General features: G+C 47.6%; 2 protein-coding genes across 4 annotated transcripts in view; both read left to right on the forward strand.

Annotated features, from left to right (window-relative positions):
* Positions 1-1,272: 1,272 nt before the first annotated feature.
* Positions 1,273-17,898, forward strand: LOC116856812 (translation initiation factor IF-2). The gene is given in 4 exon segments (XM_032840434.1): positions 1,273-1,350; positions 16,345-16,894; positions 16,897-17,045; positions 17,047-17,898. Coding segments are annotated over 4 exon segments (1,629 nt in total).
* NPAS2 (neuronal PAS domain protein 2) overlaps positions 17,275-17,938 on the forward strand; it is a 151,252-nt gene continuing 150,588 nt past the window's right edge. For all 3 annotated transcript variants that reach the window (XM_032840348.1, XM_032840349.1, XM_032840350.1), the window contains exon 1: positions 17,275-17,374. The gene's annotated coding sequence lies outside the window, so the exon portion shown is untranslated. The remainder of the gene's footprint in view (positions 17,375-17,938) is intronic.

Below are 17,938 nucleotides of genomic sequence, written 5' to 3' on the forward strand. Positions count from 1 at the left end.
CTTTCATGTCAACCATAATCCACGTTTGGGTTGTTTCCAGAGCTAATACCGTTCTTAGGATCATCTACTTGATTTCTATTAGGTACATAAATATAACTTCTTCTACTGTGAATACCACCCACGCGAGGGGGAGAGGAAAAAAAAAACAAGTGATATTAAATAATTTTGTAAGATTCTTCTTTGATATTTTTAGGAAAAGACATTTTGAATTTTTAAGTTGTGTGAGACAGCCTGTTGTCGGGCAGGGAAGAGCGCCTGTTTGCCTGAGAGTCATCTCTGCCTGGAAAACAGGGTTTCTATCCCGGGCCTGGCTGCATTTACCCTGGCAACGCTGACGCACAGAGTGTGATTGGGATTGGAAAAGGCAACTTGGGGAAACTCAGAGCTAGCGTTTCTGAACCACGAGGAACCCATCAGGGTGCCCTCGGGTCTGCACTCCAGGCTTCTCAGGAACCTGAAGCCACATTTGAAAAGATGAGGTAACTATGGGGTAGGGCACAGAGACACGTCTTTTCAATATGAATAAAGAGGAACGAAATAATGGCTTCCTCTGTGAAAACTCCACTGGTCTTCCGGATTGAAAACCGAATGAAATTCTGCTGACCGTTAGGAATTCAGTCTTTAAAATTGCCAAGCCACTAACCATCATAACAGAAAATTACCATATGGAAAAGTTATCAACATGTCCTTTTTGGAAGCAGAAAATCACTGCAATGTTTATAAGTATCAAAAAAAAAATCCATTCAACATGTTTCTGGGCATTTTTCCTCCCATTGGGGTGAGAACAGCATTCCCATTAACAGCAGAGTGAAGTATTCATGTTCTCAGAAGTGGCAATGGGCTAATTGCAGATGAAGGACATAAATTCTGCTCAAGAGCCCAGGCACGGCTCCCACACCCACACAGCGGCCCGCTCCTTTGGTTCAGGCACTCGGATGGAAGTGCTTCTTTTTTATTCCAGAAGCCCTAGTGGGTAGCTCAGGCCCCACACACGAAGGGTCTAGATAACTATTATTTTCCAGCACTTACTGCAACCTTCTCCTAGATCCAGCTGTGAGGGAGTGGGAGGTGCAGGCCGTGGTGGGGTGTATGTCAGGATTTAAGTCAAACTTTATTATTTTTTTTTAATTGGCTTTTTCTTCTCTTTCTATGGCAACAGCACACTGCAGATTGCTTTGATCTATCTTTTCAACCATCATAGGTTGAGAGTCGGAGTGTGCTACTTACTAATTGCCAACTGGGACATCAGTCAGGAGAGCCACGCAAACTGTGATGACAGACCGGGTGAAGAAGGCCCACGTGCCAACCCCCACCATCTACGCAGAACGCCAGAGAACAGGTGGACATTCCGTGAGGATGTGGCCATGACCACCAGTGGCTGCTGCTCTCATCCTCTGGGTTCCTGTATGATTCCACATTTCAGTTGTATTGAAATGAAAGTGGGCGAAATTCCCCTGATCTTTCCCCACTGGGCTACCAGTGCAGCTGGGAGAGAGGGTTGTGGGGCAGATCTGGGAGACAAAGACAGGAGAGGGCCATAGTGGGGTTCCAAGTGGAAAAGCTCTCCAGCAGGTAGCTCAGAACAGAGAGCAGATAACTGATAGCTGCTGGTGAAGTCCTGCCCCAAAAGTGAGTGTCCCAACCCCAGGTAGCAGCTGGCAGGGACTGTGCTTGAAGCCAAGAACAAAGCATGGGCCACAGTTTAGCCAAGAATACCTCTTCCCAGAGCCGGGAACCCCTGTCTTCCCTGTAGCCCACATGAACCTCTGACATTCTAGGTCAGTGATTCCTTAACCATAGCACTCGAGGATTCTCTGATCTCAATATAGGCTGCTCTCGCTGTTTATTTCTTTCTGGTGAGAATTCAGCATCCATTTTATGGGAAAAGGAGGAGGGGGTGGTGAGGAAATGGCCCAGAACTAAATTGTCCGTGATTGCTTTGGTTGAAAGTGTAATCCTGTTCTTGGGAGCAGGGGATCAAAATTGTACCCAGGTCCAAAAAAAATAAAATAAAATAATTGAAAACATTTGTTGCTATTATGGGGATATTAAACACACATCCCCAGGATGAAACCACTGTCTTCTGGAATAGGAGCCAGAAGCCAGTACCTTCGCAGAGCTCTTCCTGACACCTCACTCAGAAGAAAGGTCCAACCCTACTCCCTGCTTCCCCTCACCACTAGCACCTGTCCCCTGCATTATCACAGGTCGAGTCACCTGTGTGCCTCAGTGGTGGACCAGCAGTGACTCCTCTGGTCCCATCACTTCTAAGCAGGCAGAGGAATTCACATCTCTCTGCCCACAGCAATCTAAGGAAACTGCCACAAAGGAAGCAAGGAAACAAAAGAAGGTGTTCAGCCTTAATTTTAAAAATACATGTGCAACACCCACTAGGATGGCTATTATTAAAAAAACAACAACAACAAGTTTGATGAGAATGTGGAGAAATTAGAGCCCTTGAGCATGGCTGGTGGCCGCTGCTGTGGAAAATGAGATGGCAGTTCCTCAAAAAACTCACTGGAGAATTGCCAGATGATCCAGCAACTCCACTTTGGGGCGGGTACTCAAAAGAAGGAAAAACAGGGTCCCAAGGAGATACTTGCACATCTGTGTTTGTAACAGCATTACTCCCAACAGCCAAAAGAGGAAGGGAACCCAAGTGTCCATTGATGGATGAATGGATCAATAAGTATGGTCTACCTATACAATGGAATGTTGTTCAGCTCCAAAAAGGAAAGAATTTCTGACACGTGCTATGACTTGGATGAACCAGGAAGACATTGTGCTAAGTGAAATAAGCCAGCCACAAAAGGAAAAATACTGTGTGATTTCATTCGTAGGAGATAGCTAAAACTGTCAGACTCACAGAGACAGAAAGTAGACTGGGGGAGGGGGCTCTTGGGGGAAGGTCTGGGACCGGGGTGTGGGGAGGGAGGAAAGAGGAGTCGTTCAATGGGGATGGAGTTTCAGTTTGGGAAGATGAAAAGAGTTGTGGAGCTAGATGGCCATGATGGCTGCACATTAATGCCACTAAGCTGTATACTTAAAAATGGTTACAGTGGTATGCTTTACGTTATGCATAGTTTACCATGATTATGCATATATAACATATATGTATATATATTTATGCAACGGCCTAACGGCCTTTGGGTGATAAGAAACCTTTAGCTGGGTCACTGAACAGGAGGAATGGAAGAATGCAGGAGGCAGGAGGCCTGACAACCAGCTACAGGGGCCACCCCTTGCACAGAGCATAAAGGAAGAAGCTTGCCACCCTCCCTCTTACAGATTCAGAGAAGTTAAGTCACCTACCCAGGTGAGCCAGGTACTAAGTGCTGATAGGGTGACAATAGGACCTGAAGCCAGGATGGCATGCTTCTAAAGCTTTTGATCCTATCACAGGCTATACTTGTCCCCTCTTAGAAATATATCACCTATTCTGAGTCTTCTTGCAAAAGGTACCCACTCCCTACCATTTTTATCATCTCCCAAAGGTCCTCCTGAGTTGAAGTGCATTTTTACTGTATCAGTAGTCTGTGTGACTACACACCCCTAGTTGTGCAGTGCACAGCCTGCGCAACTGTGCCAGACCTCTTGTGAGCATTTTATGTTACTTAAGAAAGGTAATATAATAGTTCACCAGCATGTTAACACCAACATGTTCATTTACTGCAGATAGTTCTCTGGTAGAAAGCAGGGCCTGCTTTAAATGGCTTAGACACAGGTAAGCATTGAGGAGATGCCCAAACAAACTATGCCACTGTGTGTGTTGACACGTATGTGCTGCACGGTAATGGAATGCTCCCTGGCATCTGCGCCTGCACTTAGATTTGACAGGAAATGCCCCAAGTGGCCTCTTGTGCCCCTTTGCCCTACCCATGTCCTCCACTTGCCTTTCGTTTGCTCAATAATAAAAGCAGAATTTAAGCGCTACTTTAGGAATTTCTGAGTGCGTTCATTTGATTTCAACACAATTTCCAAAAATTCACTATCTGCATCTACCAAAATCCCAACATCAGCACTACCAAAATCTCCTGGACAGCCTCCATGATGCCCAATGATCCTAGTGGTGACCCTGTGGACCAGACATGAAGGGGGCATAGCTGGACCACAGCTCGTCTTAAAAGGAAAATGAACCTGCCCGGAAACAAATAAGGGGATAGATGCTGTGCAGAGGTTCACAGGCTGAAAGGATCAGATGGGCTGATGCTCCCAAACCCCCCAACCACAGGGGCACGAGAAGGAGAAATGAATGAGCAGTCTAGGGTGGGGATCTGTTCCCGAGGGAATCGGGGACCAGAAGTCAGGGACCGGGCTGGAGACTAAGCCATGTACATCTCATGACACCTCCCAGGGTACTGCGGACACGGGGGATGACACTGGGTGTATCACTTGGCCTCCCTGAGCCAGTGTCCTCATTAGCAAAATGGGGCAGTACGTGCCTTGGGAGGTTGTTTAGTGATTGTTCAGTGAGGATGTATGTAACCCCTGGCCCATAGTAAGAACACAGTAGTTCTTTTTTTAAATTTATTTAAATTCAGTTGGCCAACATATAGCACATCATGAGTTTTAGAGGTAGTGTTCAACAATTCATCAGTTGCATTTAACACCCAATGCTCACCAATGCTCATCCAGCTCCCTTCTTAATGCTAGTCACCCAGTTACCCCATACCCCGCCCACCTCCCCTCCCGCAACCCTCAGTGTGTTTTCCAGTGCTGAGTCTCTCATGGTTTGTCTCCCTCTCTCATGATTTGCCCTTCAGTTTTCCTTCCCTTCCCCTATGATCCCCTGCACTGTTTCTTGTATTTCGCGTATGAGTAAAACCATATGAAAATTGTCTTTCTCTGATGGGCTTATTTTGCTCAGCAGGGTTCTTAAAACAGGCTCCAGATTTCCTGCACACAACCAATAATCATGTGTGTAGTACTCAAGGCTGTGTACTGAGTACTGCGCTACAGAGGGAGTCTGCCCGCGATATGTCCACCCCTGAGGATGCTGGAAGAAGGTGTGGAAACTGAACAAAGTCTAGAATCCTCAGCTCAATGTCTGGGGTATAAAATGTCAGCTCCGGTCCACTCAGGAGCCCCTGAGAGAACACTGATTTTCCCCTCTTTTTTCCAACGGGGCATTGACTCATACCCAAAATGTCTTTTTTGCTAATGGGCTCAGAAAAGCTAGAACAGTCAATATTATTTTTTTAAAGGAAGTTGTTAAATAAATTGTTTCACTCTGAGACACAATATAGCTTACAACCCAAAGCACATGAGGTTTAAGACCAGACATTTAAATCTAAGGTGCCACAGGGAAAGGCTGGGAATTTTGCACGTGTTGGATGCCATTCTCCCACTGCTTAAGTTAGGACTCAGTAAGTTCCCTTTGTCAAGTAGGCAAATGGGGTACATGAGGTTGGAGTTACCCACCTGGGAGCCATTGGCTGATGGGGTGATCCGGACTCAGAGCCATGAGGCTGTGTGGTAGTCAGAGGGAAGGCGTGAGGACCAAGCTGGGTAGGCAGAGTTGGTTTCCGTTCCTACATCTGAAATAACCTTAAATTGATACACTAACTTTAAGGTACCGGGCCATATAAATTTAAGAAAGAATGCATTCAGTTATATGTATAAAAGGATATATCCATAAAATATACATATGCGTATTCAGATGTAGATACATATATGTACATAGAAAGAAAGAGAGAGGCAGGGAGACATAGACGTGACAAATAACAGTGAGGAAGGAAAGCTCGCCTCTGGCAGAAGGGTGCTGGGGCAACTTCTTGGGACTGGTAGCCTACAAGCAAGGCCTTGGGGAACCTGAAGGATTTCAGCACACAGAGCAGGAAGGGAAAAGCAGAAGAAAAATTTGATGTTGGGATAGCATAAGTCACATACAAGGAATGCACTGGAGGAGTCATGGAAAATCGACCAGAAAGCTTGGTTAGGGTCGGATTAATACGGATCTCAGAATGCCGAGGAGTTTGGATTTGGTTTGGCAGCCCCTGGAAAAGTGCCTAAGCCGAGCCCAGGGTGGTTATAGAATCTGAACCATGTGACAGCTCAGCTACCAGCAGGGTTTCTAATCACTTTCAGGGAGTCATGGGGGAGCAGCAGGGAGGTGAAGGACAGTGGGGGTACGCCAGACAGTGGCTTTTACCACCAGCACAGAAATATTTTAGTACATCAGCCACTAGTCTGGCTGTACCAACGCATGCTGGCTCCGTATCAGGCCTGTCAGTGGGCTCTCTAAACCCACCCCCCTGGGCATATGTTTCAGTTCCCCCAAGATGACCATTAATGACTGGTAGCCTTTCTTCCCAGCTGTTTCATCCACTTTTGTTCACCTCTCTTGTAAATCTCCTTAATGAAGTTCATAGGAGGAAGTTGTGAAGTCCTTCCTTAGGTTGCAACTCTGCCTTCTTCTGCTTCCGCAGTTCATATCCTGTGGTTGGGTTTGGCCAGTGAGAATGCTAGTGGCCATGCTATTAGGACTGAAATACAGAAGGGAGAGACCATGGAATGGGAAGGAAGACATGAGGGCAAGCAACATTAGGAAACAAGAATCCAAAGAGATTCAGTCACTGAATGACGAGGGAAGATATGCAAGAGAGAGAGAATTTTAAGGCAGAGTTCAATTACCAAGCTCAGGTAAGAGGAAGAACAGCAGCAGCATTGATAGGATTAGGGAAGATGGGAGAATGAGCTGGGGGTAAGGGGAGAAGGAAAACAGAGAAATCAAATTAGTTTTAAACAAGTTAAGCTGGAGATATCCAAATGGAAATACCGGTGGACAGTTGGAAATGTGGAAAAGAGGTGGGAGAAGCTGTCAGAACCAGAGAGAAAGATTGGGAAGACTTTGGAATGAAAACCACAGGATGGGATTTGCACAGGAAAGAAGGAGCTGAGCCAGAGGCTGAAGACAGAACCTTGGGGACCTGCTCACTTACAAGGCAGCAGAAGAAGTGAAGGAAAAAGGAAGGGGGAGGGGCATGGTGAGGATAGGAGGTAGGTCAGAGCCCTGGTATGAAGGAAGCATGATACTGAATGAATAAACGAGATACCAAAAGGGAAGAATTGGACAGATATAATAACCGTAATGGTTTTTGTTTTGTTTTGTTTCTTGTTCATTTTATTCAGACATAACTCACATATAGTTAACCCATCTATAGTACACTATTCAAAAGTTTCTAGTGTATTTCCACAGTTGTATAATCATCACCACAACCAAGTTTAGAGATATTTTCATTACTCAAAAAAACCCTATACTCTTTATCCATCACAACCCAAACCACCATGCTCCCTGTCATAGGCAACTATAATCTACTTTCTGTTTCTATAGATTTGCCTCTTTGGGGCTTTCATATAAATGGAATCTTCAGTTCTCGGTCTTTTCTGACTGCCTTCTTTCATTAGCATAACGTCTTCAAAGTTCAGCCATGTTGTAGCATGTACCAGTACTTCTTCATTCCTTGTTATGGCCAAATAATATTCCATTGTGTGAACGGGCCACATTTTGTGTAGTCCATTCATCAGTTGATGGACATTTGTGTTCTTCCCAATTTCGGCTCTTATGAGTCATGCCACTATCAACACTCCAATACAAGTTTTTTGTGCACATGTGTTTTCATTTCTCTTGGGTATATACTTAACAGTAGAATTGCTGGATCGAATGATAACTCTATTTTTAACTTTTTTAAGGAACTACTAGTCTGTTTTCCAAAGTGACTGCACCATTTTACATTCCCACCCACCAGCAGTGTATCAAGGATTCCAATTTCTCCACATCCTCACGAACACTTGTTGTTTTCATTTTTTTGTTTTACTTTTATTTTTAATACTAGCTAACCTAGTGAATGTCATGTGGTATCTCATTGAGGCTTTAATTTGTATTTTCTTAATGACTCCTTATGTTGAGTATCTTTTTGTGTACTTATTGGCCATGCATCTATCTTCTTTGGAGAAGAATCTATTCAGATCCTTTGCCTATTTTAAATTGGGTTACTTGTCTTCTATTATTGATTGTAGGAGTTCTTTAATATTCTAGATACGAATCCCTTACAAATATTGCACGTCCCTTGCAAATATTTTCTCCCATTCTGTGGGGTGTCTTTTCACATTCTTGATGGAGTCATCACAAGTTTTTACTTTTGGTGAAGCTTAATTGGTCTATTCCCTCTCTTTGGTTGCTTGTGCTTTTGGTGTCGTATTTAAGAATCTTTTGCCAAATCCAAGGTCATGAAGTTTTACTCCCTGTTTTCTTCTAAGAGTCTTATAGTTTTAACTTTTACCTTTATGCATTTCATCATTTTGAGTGAATATTTTATACAGTGTGAGGTAAGGGTCCGACTTCTTCCTTTTGTGTGCTGCTGTCCCATTGTCTCAGTACCATCTACTGAAAAGACTGTTCTTTCCCGATTGGATTGTCTTGGCATCCTCCTCAAAATCAATTGCCTGTTGATGTGAGGGCTCATTTATAAGCTCTCAATTCTATTTTCTCAATGTTTTATGTTTACCATCCATGCGCTCATCCAATATTTTTATTTTTATGTTAGAGTACAAATATCTACTTTTTGACCCAGGTCAGTGTCATTTCCCTTAGGCAATTAGCTCCCCTGCATCCAAACAATGGCTCCCAAACCCACCTTAACAGCTGAAGTCACCAGGTTTTGACTCAATGCCGTGATTTACCCTTGGCCAGACTGGACTCTGATGAAGATCTAAATGAGAACAAGGTAGAAGATAGGATGACAATACTTTCCAGCAGTTCATTTCCATGGAGCAGGGCAAGTGGGGCGGAGGGCGGGAGAGAGGGAGAGCAAGAGGGAGGGAAAAGGACTAGAAGGCACTGAGTAAAGGAGAAGGAAATAAAGGAAAGGGCAATGGGGAAAACATTTGAGGAAGGGAGTTTATTAAAGTTCTTATCGAGCACTTGGCTGAGGGTGCCCACAAGGCAGCATCAGTACGGTGGTCAAAGTGCAGGTGTGGGCAGCAGAGAGAACCTGCTCTCTGCCAGCAGCGTCGCCTGTGCAAGTAACTTAACCCAAACCCTCTAGGACCCCATTCTCTCAATGATCTGTCGAAGAGGGTAGTAAGGAAACTGCTCTTAGAGGGAGCCTGCAAAGATTAAACAAATTCATGCATGCCCGCTCTCAGCCTAGGACCCAGCAGGGGAGGAGCAGTAACACCAGCTCAAACCCAACGAAAGTGGAAGCATCCCCAAATTGTATCCTTACCAACTGCCTTAACCAGTGGCTCTCAAACTTTATGTACACTGGTACTCCTGAAAGGCCTGTTAACAATTTACCGGCACTCATCTCTAGAGTTTCTGATTCAGCAGGTCCAGGTAGGGCTTGAGAATTTCCCTTTCTATAACGTTTCCTGGGGATGCCAATGCTGCGGATCTGAGGAACACACATTGAGAACTGCTGGTCTAAAGGCTTAAGGGTCAGGAAAACAAAATGCCACCCATTGGCGTCAACGATTCTCAAGTAAAAAGGCTATAAATATAAGACCGTGGTCCACAGTCAGTCCCAGATACAGACTCTGGGCACCATTTGAACCTCACTAGTATCATCAAAAGGAAACGTGACTTTAATTACTAGTTTCTGGAATGTAAGAAGACAGAGAAGCCCAGGCAGCATTATGAAAGCAACCTTCACTTGAAGGGCAACCCCTCATTGGCTTTGAAAGGAAGAAATCTTAAGTGACATGTAGCAGCACATGTGCACAAAAATCCCCCAAGGAGTCAGGTTGTCTGTATTATAGCATCACGTTCACTGTCAATGCAAGTGTTACACTGGAGCCATCAAGAAAAGCTTCTTTAGCACCAAGACCTCACAACAAAGCACACTAATAAAAGAATGCTTGCCCGTGCAGGAAATGCGACGTCTGCTGCCTTCTTGGGAGGGGCTATAAATAGCTCCTTGGAGAATGTTTTTCCATAATTAGCTTTTCACTTCAAGTGAACTATGTGTAATGAATTTCGCATCACTAAATGTTCTTCCTGGGCAAAGGTACATGGTAGGTTGTGTATGTGTTAGTATAGAAACAGCTATTGAAATGGCATTTAAGCAGAAGTCAAAGAATTCAAAAAAATGAGACAGAACTGGAAACCACTTTGGAAAACGAACTGAAAATGCCCATTTAGGGTCTATGTGCTCTTGCTAACAGATACACATAAACGCAGTAAATCGCCTCTTCTTAGTTGTTACATGGGACATGAGCTGAGAACAGCTAAAGACAATGGCCACTTGAGTGTCACCCCAGCTGTCTTTCTGCCCTGTGCTGAAAAGCATGCTCCTCGCACTTGTTGGAGACGTGCATGTCTCAACAGCTTGCCTGTGCCTTCATGAATGCCACTAGAAGCAAACACCTTACAGAGCTGACGTCATTTCTTCTACGCTGTATGTGCTTTCGCTCTGATTCTACAATTGCTTTGAAATCCTCTCTCCGCTAATTGCAGGAGCTGAAAAGCCCCTCCCATCCTTTTGGCACATTTACAGCTCACCCACATTTACATCCCTGGAACCTTCCTCTCCACCCCGCCCTCCCTCCAGCTCCCAGAACCCTGTACACAAAAGACTTCTCTCTTCCATTCCAATTTTCTCCATGCTTCAGTGAAGGCCCGTATTCCTCCACATTCCACAGGCTCACCCAAGATAGCTGTTAGTTTAAGGTGGAGTGGCTTAAATACTTCCTGGGAGCCCTCACAATTTGAGCTGAGTATTGCCCCAAGAAAACAATCTGGTTCCGATGGGAAGGGCTAACACCCCCAGCCACTACATTAACCAGAAGGTTGACCAGAGGTACGAGCTTCCTCTGTTGGAGGGTGTGGGGGGAACTGCACTTGTCCCACTCTCGTGGGCTAAGACAGGGAGGCTTGAATAGCACCCAAACTCTTCTTTTCCCCACAGAAGCTGGCTCCATTTCCCAACCCATAGCCTAGAGCTGGTTTGAACATCACACATGTTTACAAAAGGACACTCCCACCTCACTATCACCAAAGTCCAAACAGTGCCCTTGGCAGTGTGCCAATATGCCAATAACACACTTACTGACCCACTGATTATTTCCTTCTATGAATTGTCAGGACTGAGAGTTGCTCTTTTGCCAACTCCAATCCTTCGTCCTGGAATGCTATTCTGAACACTTGGAAGACAGCCCCGCCTCAAGATTGGGATAAAGATATCAATAACCAGGGTACAGAGAGGGCCAGAGAGAACGGAGACAAGAAGCATGCAGGCTCTAGTAGCACACGTGGCTTTAGCATCAGTTCCTTACCCAGCAAGAGCTCCCGGAAAGTGAATGATGCCTCCAAAAGCTTTGTGCCTGCATCGCACATGGCTGAGGGCTCCAGAGGGTGGGCGGGAGCGTGGCTTGGCAATCTTTGAGCCAGGATCAGGCCCTGCTCTGCTACGTATTTGCCAAGTGACTGAGGGAACCTTGAGCCTCCCTTGGTCAGACTCCCTCTCTGTTACCTGGAAATCATAAATCATCTTTTACAGGGCCTTACGAGGACGAAATGAGGTAATGCAAATACCTGGCATGTAAGTATTAGATGAATGTTACCATCTAGTCCTGCAAACCTGACTTGCTAAAATATATTTTTAAAAAACCTTATGCAGACAATGGAATGCTATTCTGTGCTGAAAAGATGTGAGCTACTGAGCCATGAAAAGACATGGAGAAAACTTAACTGCTTTTTACTAAGGGAAAGAAACCAGTCTGAGAGACCACCTACTATGTGATTATATGACATTCTGGAAAAGGCAAAACTATGGAGACAGTGAAAAGATTAGTAACTGTCAGGGGCTAGTGGGGAGAAAGGATGAACAGGTGGAGTACAGAGGATTTTTAGGGCAGTGAATCATACTCCTCTGTATGAGACCGTAATGGTAGACACAAGTCATTATACCTTTGTCCAAACCCACTGAGTGTACAACCCCAAGAGTGAACCTTGATGTAAACTACGGACTTTGGGTGCTAATGATGTGCCATTGTGGGTTCAGTGACTATAACAAACGTCCCACTCTGTTGGGAGAGGGAGTTGGGGAAAATATTCAAACTTCGTACGTTCTGATCAATTTTGTTGTAAACCTAAACCTACTCTAAAAAATTAAGGCTATTTTTTTTTTAAGATTCTCTTTAGAAGAGAAAGAAATAGTACCTAAAACCCAAATTTATTATTAGAGAAAATGTACACGAAGGGACTTCCTCAAAGGGCTTAACTATAAGGAAAGATTATTCTCAGGTGTCCATACTGTCAGTAGTCTTTTTTTTTTTTTTTTAAATATTTTATTTATTGATTTGACAGAGAGAGATCACAAGTAGAGAGGCAGGCAGAGAGAGAGAGAGAGGGAAGCAGGCTCCCCGCTGAGCAGAGAGCCCGATGCGGGACTCGATCCCAGGACCCTGAGATCATGACCTGAGCCGAAGGCAGCGGCTTAACCCACTGAGCCACCCAGGCGCCCCTACTGTCAGTAGTCTTGCCACATCTTTTTTGGGGGTGTATGGGTGTGTGTCGTGTGTTTGCATGCACATATGTGTATAACATTTCCTCCTGTGGTCCCCAAAAGCAGTGCAATTAACTGGTGGGAACTGGCTGAGGCTTTGGGGCTTTGTCACCTCCAGACTGTTCCAGCCCACATTTCCTCCCTGGGTCCTCCTCCACACCAGCGTTATAAGGAAATCTTACTTCATTCTTGGGTTTGCCAACCACATGATCTAATAGGTGCAGGTGCCAAGTCTTGACCTTACCAGGCGGGCTGCACAAGGCCTTGATTGTCTGCAGGTAGCATCCTTGGGGCCCACAGGAGAGCCTGCTGCAGGAACGAGTCACCACCCTGCACTTTCACCCTGCAAAGCTTCTGCAGAACCAAAGTGTTCAAATTCTCACCTTGATTATTTCAATCACAAGGTGGACATTCTTTTTTTTTTTTTTAAGATTTTATTTATTTATTTGACAGACAGAAATCACAAGTAGGCAGAGAGGCAGGCAGAGAGAGAGAGGGGGGAAGCAGGCTCCCTGCGTGGGGCTTGATCCCAGAACTCTGAGATCATGACCTGAGCCAAAGTCAGAGGCTTAACCCACTAAGCCACCCAGGCATCCCACAAGGTGGACATTCTTGAATCTTCCTTCTATAAGTGCCCAGAAGCCCTGGCCTCTAAGTCATTCCGTCTCTGGTTACTGGGCTCTGATGTCTCTTCTTCATCTTCATAGTGACCCCACTTGCCCTTCTGTCTCCATTGCAGCACTGCTCTTCCCTAACATGACGTTACCCTACCTAACGATGCCTGGTATTGTGTTTTGTTTTTCTTCTTCATTGGAAAGTGAAAACTGCTACTCAGAGTTCAGAATCCATAAAGGGGTTTCTGGACACTCATTTTAAAAAGGAAAAGGGGCGCCTGGGTGGCTCAGTGGGTTAAAGCCTCTGCCTTCGGCTCAGGTCATGATTCCAGGGTCCTGGGATCGAGCCCCACATCGGGCTCTCTGCTCAGCAGGGAGCCTGCTTCCCCGTCTCTCTCTGCCTACTTGTGATCTCTGTCAAATAAATAAAATCTTAAAAAAAAACCAAACACATTGTATTAAAAAGGAAAAAAGGCCTGGGACGCCTGGGTGGCTCAGTTGGTTAGGCCGCTGCCTTCGGCTCAGGTCCTGATCCCTGGGTCCTGGGATCGAGTCCCGCATCGGGCTCCTTGCTCAGCAAGGAGCCTTCTCTCTCTGCCTCTGCCTGCCTCTCTGCCTACTTGTGTTGTCTCTCTCTCTCTCTGACAAATAAATAAATAAATAAATAAATAAAATCTTTAAAAAAAATAAAGAAAAAGAAAAAGAAAAAAGGCCCTCTATCTTATGATTATTCAGAAAAACTGTGATGATGTCATCTGGCAAAGAACCCTGGCCTTGTTGTCTACCCTAAAGTTCTGTTTCATTTACTGACTGTGCATACCTAACGTGGGTCCCAAGCCTTGAGCTAGTGCTGTAATTATTGGAATAGCCCACACATTCTTGCCTGTATGTAGCAGCACATATGGACACCTATAGTGTATGTATTTTGAGAATTTAATTGGATAAATGTTTTAAATTAGGATAGGCCACAGATTCAACTTTTATGATGGGAAAGAACCTTCCAGTTAGATTGCAAAAACTGAATTGTTTCACTGATCTTCAAAGATTGATATAATTGCAATGACTCTCTCCTTCATCAATTTTGATTCTTTGAAAAATATCTGAGGTTCCTGGATACTCTATTGCAGCATTCAATGAGTAAACCTATGTTCTTTTAAGAGACTAACTACATAAGACTTGAGAATTTCCCCAAACTGGCAATGTAATTTTGAAATGGTTCTTTTGCTCCATGCTGCCCATTTTGAGTAATGTGTAGATTATGATCTATTTTGACTTTGTTATCAAGTTGGTAAAAAAACCTAGTGTCAATATCACCTCCTCCAAGAAGCCCACCCTGATTCCTTCCTTTGAACTCACATGTCATTTTGTTTTCTGCCACTAGCCCTATTTGGCCTCATCTTTATCTTGTCTTTACCCTGTAAATCCTTCTTGTATAGAAATTGCTGATCCCTCAGAGGCCAAGCCCAGCCTGACTCATGGAAGGTGTCAACAAATGCCAATAAAAGGAACTGAACTGTCAAATGTGTAGCATGAACAGAAGGTCAACTTTCCTCTTTGACTCTACATTTTGGGGGAAAGGCACAATCTTCTGAGGACCCTGCTTGTGCTCTAGTCCTGATTGGGTTCTGTGCTGCTGACTTCACTTCCCATTCTGGTCAGACAGATGTCCTATCCAGTACGATTAACACTAGGAGACGAGATGGAGTCTGGAGTGAGAGCATCAACTATATACATCATCTCCATTATTAAGAGATAGAAACCACACATTTAGTAGGATATCCTACTGGGCAGTAGGTAGAAATAGTAACAAAAACATTCGTTGCACTGCAGAATTATTTGATGCATCGTTACTGTAGGTCATTTGTTTCCTAAAAGATCATTTAAGGATTGTTCAACTAGCTCCTAAAAGGGAGGTGGAAGGAGTTGGAATCTCTTTCAAAGCAGGAAAGGAAGGGAGGTGACTCAGGTTAAAAGCACATAACTTTATCTTTTAGTAGGTATTAGGACCATGCTTTAAGGGCAGGGCAAAACCTACTTGCCTGAAGAAAAACAAAGCAAAAAAAAAAAATTTTTTTTTCCCTTTGGAAAGGGAGGGACTTTAAAACCATAATGTGCCAAATGCCTCCTCCTCTTTGAAAAGCCCTCCAAGTCAGAAGCAAGCCTAAGAATAACGGCTTTCTTAGGATGCTCAAAGTTCCTTGCAGCTGATTATTTTTCAGGAGGAGAATTAGACAAAAATAATACAAGTGGGAAATAAAGAGAATGACCTACTTTACAAGGGGGGAAAAAGAGCTCTGTGTGAGCGTTTTGATCTAATTGACGGTGTGGGGTTGCATGCCCAAATAAGGCGCTGTTCGTCTGGTCTGCGCGGGAGAGGGCCTATCTTGAACTTGCGCAAGGGCCCTGGAACTGAGTGGGCAGCGAACCCCAGCACAGTGGCCCTACTGGTGTTCAGAGGAAGTGCCCTAGGAGATTCATTCTGGCCACAAAGGCGAATATGATAGAAAAAGACTGGCCGGGGCGCCTTCCTTTCCAGGGCTACTTGCTGGAATGTGCGAGGGACGAAGGGACATCTGAGAAAGGCTGCTGGGTGCATAGCACAGTGCCAGGGGCTGTACTTAGGTGATGCTAGGGAAAAGGTGACCTCCCGGGGGTAGGGGACCTGTCCTCTCCTTTGGGCTTCTCCCCAGGCGCCTCCACGCGGTAGAGGAAGGCCGGTGAGCCCAGGGGAACCTGGTCACTGTTGCGGGACACAGGATCTCCCCTTTTCACCCGCCGCTGTCTCGGAGCCCCGCAGAGTATCAAACCAGGGCTCCTGGCTCCCGGGGACTATTTCTGTGCATCTGTCTTGGTTTGGTGTTTGCTGAGGGAGCCTTGGTGAAAGCCTCCCTGTTTGCTCGCGCGCGCGCCGCTCCAGCTTCTCCTTTTCTTGGATTCTCGCCTGTCTCCTCCCACAGAGGGAAAAAAAAAAAAAAAAAAGGTCACGTATGTTTGGAAAAATATGTAGGTCAGTGGAACATTTCCTGCACTGGTGCAAAAGGAGAGGAGGGCAGCAGGGGAGGGGAGGGAGAGGCAGACCAGAGCTCGGAGGGCGCGCTCCTGGCTTCAGCCCCCCACCCCACATGCTTCTGCCTGGGTGTGTATGTGGGGTGGTGGGGGGTCAAATAGCCCGTTCCTTTCCATCCTTGACCCATTTTCCTGACGGACTATGTTCGCCTTGGAAGCAACACCGATTATTCCTCCCCGGCAGGCGCTGCGGTCCTCCCCGGAACAGCGCTCTCCAGCTTTCTCCCCCATCCCCAGCGTCCCAACTGCCCCCTCCCTCCCCGTCCGGCCGCCACCGCTCATTGAGAAATCACGGTGGTCCTAGCGCAGAGACTCGCCCAGAGCCTGGCCTCTGGCTCCGCGCTCAGACCCGCCCCTCTAGAACGGCGTGGAGGGGACGAGAGTCGTGCGCTCGTCCCCCTCTCCCCCCAACGCACGGGACAGCGGGGTGGCAGCGGGCACGGCGAGGGTGTCTGCACAAAGCAGGGGAGGAAGATTCCTTGCCACCCCCGGCGACAACTTTCACCGGACTTCAGCTGGCAGCCCCGTGTCCGCCTACCTCCCCTCTCAGCCAGTTTACCTCTAAGCACACACACCGCCACCTCGCGCCCAGTCCCGACCCCGCGCCCCAGGCCGGACTCCGCCGCGCGTCCCTGGCAGCCCAGCAGAGGCGGCGGCGGCCTCGGGCGCGCGGGTGTCTGCGCCTCCCAGAGAAACTGGGGGTCCGGGGGTGTCTCAGGATGCGAGTCCTCGGCTGGGCTGGGGCCAAGGCCCCGCGCGCGACCAGAAGAGACCCGGCAGCGGGAGCGGGAGCGGAGGGAAGGAGGAGGAGGCGAGGGAGGAGGAGGAGGAGGCAGGAGGTGGGAGGAGGGAGGAGGGAGGGGGGAGGAGGAAGAGACCGCGGCTCTCCCCGCCGGCTCTGCGTGCGGAAGAGTTTGCCGCGCGAGCAGCCGGCCTGCCGCAGGAGCCGAGGGACCCGCGCGGCGGCGGCCGGGAAGCAGCGGCCGCGTAGCTCAGAGATCCGCAGCCGCGGTGGCGGCGGCGGCGGCGGCGGCGGCAGCGAGAGCAGCGCCTCCCGCCGCCGCCCGGGAGGAGCTCGCCGCGCCCGCTCGCCGCCTCGGCTCCCAGCGGCGGCGGCGGCGGCGGGAGGCGCGTCTCCCCGGCCCAGTCAGCGCCCGGCCCCGCGGGGTCGTCCCGGCCAGTTACGAGGTAAGGGGCCGCGCCCGGGGATGCGGGGGGCCCGGGGTGGGAGTCCGTGCGCGCTGGGTCGCGGGACTCGGTCACCTGCTAGCCGGCGCTGTGGACGCGCGGGGCCGGAAGGGGCGTTCAGGCACGGGGCTGCGCGGTGCGGGGGTCAGGGGCGCAGGATGGTGTGGCCTCACCCCCACCCCGGGTCCCGGCGCCCAGGACGCCGCGTCTTGCGGGACTGCAGCGGTTGCAGGGTCGGTGTGCTCCGTGTGCGTCTCGCCGTAGGAAGCGGAGAACGAGGCACCCCGAACCTCAGGATTTGGGGGAGCTCAGAGGGTACCGTCGGGTGGATAGAGGCCGTGTCCAGGGAGCAGCCTGCAGGGTTGCCCTGTAGCCTCTCTGAGCCCCACCGCTCTCCTTCGCGAAGAGTGGGGAACCGGGGAGCCCTAGGGAGTGCGGCGTGCGCGCCCCAGGCCCGCGATCTCTCCGGGTCCCTAGGTCGGATTTGGTTCCGGGCCCGACTGGGTACCCAGTCTGCCCCCTGAACGTTCAGAGAGCGCATAGCCTGGCTCTTCGCTTCGCCTT

This window comes from Lontra canadensis, unplaced genomic scaffold (assembly GCF_010015895.1).
Source record: "Lontra canadensis isolate GAN:19392208 unplaced genomic scaffold, GSC_riverotter_1.0 scaffold112, whole genome shotgun sequence".
In the NCBI taxonomy this organism is placed as follows: domain Eukaryota; kingdom Metazoa; phylum Chordata; class Mammalia; order Carnivora; family Mustelidae; genus Lontra; species Lontra canadensis.